General features: G+C 35.0%; 1 protein-coding gene across 2 annotated transcripts; it reads left to right on the top strand.

The window, feature by feature from the left end:
* Positions 1–999: 999 nt before the first annotated feature.
* Positions 1,000–3,446, top strand: LOC137729283 (thioredoxin O2, mitochondrial-like). 2 transcript variants are annotated; one of them, XM_068468158.1, is made up of 7 exons: positions 1,000–1,271; positions 1,382–1,447; positions 1,542–1,592; positions 1,703–1,782; positions 2,022–2,066; positions 2,293–2,387; positions 3,228–3,446. In XM_068468158.1, the coding sequence occupies exons 1-7, from the start codon at positions 1,025–1,027 to the stop codon at positions 3,235–3,237; spliced, it is 594 nt and encodes a 197-aa protein (XP_068324259.1). In that variant the 5' UTR covers positions 1,000–1,024; the 3' UTR covers positions 3,238–3,446. The 2 variants fall into 2 exon arrangements, with proteins under 2 accessions (XP_068324259.1, XP_068324260.1); XM_068468159.1 differs by having other exon boundaries at positions 3,169–3,399.
* Positions 3,447–6,000: the final 2,554 nt, after the last annotated feature.

Below are 6,000 nucleotides of genomic sequence, written 5' to 3' on the forward strand. Positions count from 1 at the left end.
ACACCACCATTCTAGCATTCCACGTCATCAATATTGTAGTGTTATGTAAAAAAGTTAAAATACATGACATCATGTTATTTATCTAAAATTCGACTAGATTAAATTTTGATACCTTTTTTTTTTTTTTTTCTTTTTCTTTTTCTTTTTCTTTTTTTGTTGTTGTAAAACTGGGGGTCAAAAGACCCATGGAAAACATGATTAGTGTGTTTTGGTTGCAATTTGAAACGACTTTTGGCAAGGTTTATGTTTGGCAGTGTTTACAACAAGGCTTACTGTAATTATAGTCACTGGTACTGGCTAACTGGCTATAAATTTGATAAAAATTTTAATTAACAAACTTGGCAGGACAGACCAAGATTGTTATAAACGAGTTATAACGTATGTACCATAATTAGCTAAACTGAAACACATGAGCGGTGACTATTTTATTTTATTTTATTTGGATGCTAATAAGAAATAAAGAATAGGGCGCAAATTTTTTTGGACGAAATAGCATGCAAATTGGTATTTCATTGAGCCTTGGTAAGCTTGAGGTCATTTGCCAAGTCATATTGCACGCTTGTCGACGTATGCTTCGAGCAAACATATCGACTGATGTCAATAATTTTTGAGCGAGCATGCCAACAGATGCAAACATATATTGAATGATCCTATCAAAAGATGTTCATAGCAACGCATACAAAAGTATGAGGCTAGCAGCTACTCTGCCCTGCTTAGTGCCTACAAAGATAATTCGTCGAACAGTTGAAAGACAAATTTCGAAGGCATCTTAAATTTTCAAAGAACAGCACACAACTCTTCTGTAAACTGACCCACATTGCCTCAAGGTGTATCCGCCCTGAGCATGAGCACACCTTTTACCCGATGCTCCAAGCCTATATGCTTGCACACACAAAAAATAACAATTTTTATGGGTTGTGTAGGACTTATGGCCCAATCCTATATACTCGCATCAACTGGCCCATTTGTGGCCTCTTTATTTTTGCCTTTAACCCCACACAAAGAACCAAATCGAGAGACAAAAATGGCAAGGAATTCAGGTGTTGCCATGGCACGGCAATTGCTCGGCAATCGCAGCAAGTTCTGCGCCGCGCTTCTTCATCGTCACAACCTTCCTTCCAGTTCTTTCCAAACCCTGGCTTCTTCAATCCCCACCTCACCACCTCCGCCGCCCACAGCAACCCCTTCCACCTCCCAACCCTTCTCCAATTCCCTCCACCACTCCCCAAACCCTCGCTTTCTGCAGCTTCGACCTCTCTCCTCGCCCTCGGGTACTCACTTTTTTTGTTATTGTTTCAGCCATTGTTCAAAGTTTCAATTTTTGAATTTTGGGTTTTGGAATAGCTCATTAAATTGAATTCTTGATTAACTTGAATTTCAGGTTCCTCAAACATTGTTGTCATTAAGTCAGAGGATGAATACAGCAGCGCAATCAGCAAAGCTAAAGGTAATTTTTCTGGGTTTTTCGAATTGTTTTGTTGTAAGAAAACTTATCAAACATTTATGCAAGTTATCTGATTTATTTGCTAAATTTCATATAGACGGAGCTGAGCCAGCACTTTTCTACTTCACTGCAGTCTGGTGCGGGCCTTGTAAGTTCGAAATACGTTTTCCTTTAAGCAACGAAGTCATTGGCACGAAATGTGGCGTAATCATGTGTTTTGAACTTAAAATTGGTACTTTGGTGCGATCTCTTGTGCAGGCAGGTTCATATCTCCAGTCATTGGAGAGTTGAGCGAGCAATACCCACATGTAACAACATATAAGATTGACATCGACGAGGTGCGCATTCGCATTGGAATCTAGTTATATGTTAAGTGTTGTTAATTATGAAATCTAGTTATTTGTTACGGGTTTCAATTCTCAAGTTAGTTTTAGCAATAACTTTACTTGTGGGCTCATAGCCATCTGGCATGGAATGGTTAGCTAGTTTGATGTAATTTTATTTATTTTTAATTTGGGAGCATGAATTTTTTTTTTTTTTTTTAATTCATACCTAACCTTGTTTATTCTATCTACAGGAAGGACTTACAAACACTTTGGGCAAGTTGAATATTTCCTCTGTGGTAAATGATTGCTCTGATTATGTTTGAAAGAAAATGCTCCAATTTGTTTTGTTCTTCGTATATAGCTTCTTTTATTCATGGCACTCGTGGGATGATCTTTTTAGGATGGTCTTTTGAATGGATTATTACTGGTTTTGCTTCTTAGTAATTCTATATGTTTTAACTTGGATATGGTGAAATCCAAGCTCCATTTGGTTTGTGATCTGATGTGTGTATTTTGGTGCAGCCCACATTCCAGTTCTTTCAAGGTGGAAAGAAGGTGGCTGAAGTTGTTGGTGCTGATGTTGCTCGCTTGAGAGACACTTTTGGAAAACTCTACAAGTAATTCTTTAGTACATTACACTACACTTGTGTGCTTTCTCATTTGTGAATGCGGTGTTTATATTAAATGCATAATAGTTTTTTGCGGTTCAAGTTTCTCCAAATGCGATCAGTTCTATAGCTCAATTTATATTAAACCCTCTCGTAGGATTTCCATTTCATGTGTGTGTGTGTGTGTGTAACTAAAACTGTTGGTGTTGATGACGCTTAGAAAGTAGCTATTGAAAAACGTGGTAGTTGCATAATTCATTTGCACTTTATCTTTGGAGCTTACTACTGGACCATATGATATACCATTTTGAGAATCAAAAACCAAAAAACTCTCCGCAATGTGGAACCTTCTGTGGTTTTTTGGTGTTATTGTTATGTGATGATGGTGTAGGTGGTCAACTGTGTTCCTCCTACATTTATGTCAATTTTGTCTCTTTTTTACGGTTACGGCACTTAATTATGCATTTACCAGCTACTTGATTGTCTGTTAAAAAAAAATTTTGCAAAAAGAAAGAAAATCGTAAAGGAAAACATTTGGTGGTGTAGCAATTGTTGGGGATCTGTATGCTGTTAAATTTGGGTTACTCTTGTTGAATTGGTTTAACTTGTGTAAGTAGTTTCCAAAGAGATGCATAAATTCAGGATTCTTGGACATGCTTGTGAATCGATAGTTCATGTTCTCTTGAATTGCTTTTGCATGTTAACAATAGAAAGCGTTCATGCTTTTGCTTTTGTATTGCTCTTCCTCACTCTCAGTCAAACGCAGAGACACTGACACATTTCCTTATAGTTTCTAGCGTTCTGCTGTATGATCTGGAATTATGGCTGAGCAGTAGTTTTGTGTTCCAGGCAGGAATGAGTGAGGATGATCAATTTGCGCCCGAAAAAAAAAAAGACGATCAAGAAAGACTTATGGACAAAGGGGAGAATAAACTAAAGGAGATTGTAAGAATTATTTTTGTGCTAGCAAGCTGATTGTAAGATTGCCTTTTCTACCATAAACGGTTAACTTGTTCGACAAGTTTGGTTTTTGAAGCTCTATCAAATTTGTGTTGGTTTATATGGTAATTAGTTAAAATCCAAAACCCTCCATGAATAGACAGTAGGGTTTTTCTCACATGGAAGTTTAATTGGAATCACTACCAAGATATAAACTATATATTCACAATGGGTTAACAAAACAAAGCTATACATATTTTCCCCGCATATATGTGAGTCGAGCATACTCCAGCCAAGTGGAGTTAACTAGCATTTGACTCTGAATATTAACACAAAAATCTCTACATTTGATGTCATAACCAAATCCAGCTACAAGGGAGGTTTCTCTATTAATCTAGGGCAAGGGAAGATGATCGAAGATGATCGAAGTTGAAGTTTGGGGCCTGTATTTCGGACTCCAACTTGCTCTTGAAGAAGGCATATCTAAATTAATTATTGAGAGTGACTTTGACTTTGCTGTGTTATTGTTGAATCAATCTGTGCAAGATATTTTTCACCCTCTTGCTACCCTTTTGAAGAGTTGCAGGGATAATGATGAGATGGATTGTGCATTGTGAGTTGAAACAAGTTTTAGGGAACTGAACAATGTCGTATATCAGCTAGCCAAATAGAGCTACAATTTGGACCTTGGTCTGTATATTTTTGAGCTTCCTCCCATAGCTTACGCAACATTTAGTGAATGATCTTGTAGGAGCCTTTAGGGTTGCTCAATTATATTAAGGAGGATTTTGATATAGGCGCCTCGTTTTTCAATTTCGTTGATTATACATCATCTATTTCTTTTAAGGATTTGATTAAACATCTTTTCTACAATTTTACATTTGATTATATTGGTACGTTTGATAACTATAATATGGGTACATTTTGTTTTTTAGTACATTTAGAATCTAAACGTGTCAAAAGTTGGTACGTTTATTTTCAAATGTACCAGAAGTTTTAAATACATTTTTTATGTAACTATACTTAAAAGTTTAACAAATTAATGAAGTTTTCTTATGAAAGTATTAATGACTTTTTAGATAAAGGAAGAGACTAATCAAATATAATAACATAAATAAAAATTAATTTTTTTAGTGATAATAAGGAATTAGTTAAATTCATATTTTCAATAAAACCACAAATTTAAAATTCCTAGATTGTAGGAAATTAGTTCTTCGTTAGCTTAAGTGGATATATACTAAATAAATTAAACAATACTGAGTTGACAATTGTTCAAAACGTCTTAATCAAATTTTATAAAGGAACAAATATTTAGTCTAAACAAATTGGAAAAAATGTGAGGGATTCTAATTACTCCTTATATAGTTTAATTTGTTGTAATCTTATAAGCCATTCAATGTGTGGATGGCTAACCCATTACAACCCACTACAACTCTACATGTTTGTCCACTAATTCACTTGTTGCCTCATCCTTCCATATAAAATCACACGCAAATACACAGATAGACATACGGCTGAAAAGAGAGAAAAGAAAGAAGGAAGAAGAAAGGAAGAAGAGAGAAACCACAAGGGTCATGGCAGAGAGAAGAAAAAGAGAGGAGAGAATAGAAAGAGTTATCTTTGTAATCTTATTACTTCATATTATAAATGAAAGCATCACTGTTACTTCGATGACATACTTCAGTTACACTGACTGTAGAGGAACCTCGTAAAATTTTGTGTCTTGTTTATTTATTCCACTGCATACACCGTCGATTTTACAACACGTTATCAACACGAGAAGTTCTAGTGTCAATGGAAAGCATAATGTCACAAATCTTGTTCACCTCTGTCGCCTGGAATCTCACAGATAAGAAAATATTTTCATTTCATCTTAAAATCTTTGTACTACTGATTTCCCTAAAGCAAATGTATATATGTTGTTGTATAACTGTATATCATCCTTTGCAGAAGTAAAAGAGTACAAACTCAAAATTCGTAAAGAATCTGACAGCCATGTAAACAGCCTCGGAACTCCAACTTGCAGACCTTGGATTGAAATATTTTCTTCTTCAAAGTTGTTTGTACGCCTAGTACCTACAACATATCAAATTTTCAGAAAATTCCAACAGTGCGATCATGGCAGATGCCTGAAATACCAAACCAGTTTTCAATTTCCGTAGAAAGTTAGCAGGCACCTTATGAGTACCAAAACTCCATTTTGGTAGCTCATATCAAAATTGTTTCTTCACAAAAGTTGTTCAGTATCCTCTTATCCATATCATACTAACATTTGAACTAAATATAACAGTTTGATCTTCTCATAAGTTACAGACACTCTTGACTCCAAAACTATAGGAACCGTTTCGACTTTTTTGAAATTTATTGGAGGAGGAACAACAATTGGAACTTATTGTTACTATTACTTCCTGAGTAACTAAAAGGATTTAGAGTTGTGAAATAAATAAAATAATAATAATAATAAAATAAAAAGAATGAAACAAAAGAAGTAGCGGACCAAGAAAAAGAAAAAAGCAAAAGATGAGGACTTCATCATTGCATTTTCTGTTTTGGCATATTTATGTGCATGGTATTGGTTTAAAGTCATATCACAAGTTCTATTTATTTATAGTGGGTAGAATTATTACCCTTTGCTTTAAAGCTTTCATATTTATGTGAAAGATGCTAAATCAAAACCCTTGTC

The sequence above is a fragment of the Pyrus communis genome, chromosome 3 (genome assembly GCF_963583255.1).
Source record: "Pyrus communis chromosome 3, drPyrComm1.1, whole genome shotgun sequence".
In the NCBI taxonomy this organism is placed as follows: Eukaryota; Viridiplantae; Streptophyta; class Magnoliopsida; order Rosales; family Rosaceae; genus Pyrus; species Pyrus communis.

Excerpts from the sequence above, each read along its gene's own strand:
- LOC137729283 (XM_068468158.1), top strand. The coding sequence starts at position 1,025 with ATGGCAAGGAATTCAGGTGTTGCCATGGCACGGCAATTGCTCGGCAAT. Across the intron at positions 1,593-1,702 it reads TGCAGTCTGGTGCGGGCCTT|GCAGGTTCATATCTCCAGTC; the intron begins GTAAGTTCGAAA and ends TCTCTTGTGCAG. Across the intron at positions 1,783-2,021 it reads ATAAGATTGACATCGACGAG|GAAGGACTTACAAACACTTT; the intron begins GTGCGCATTCGC and ends TTCTATCTACAG.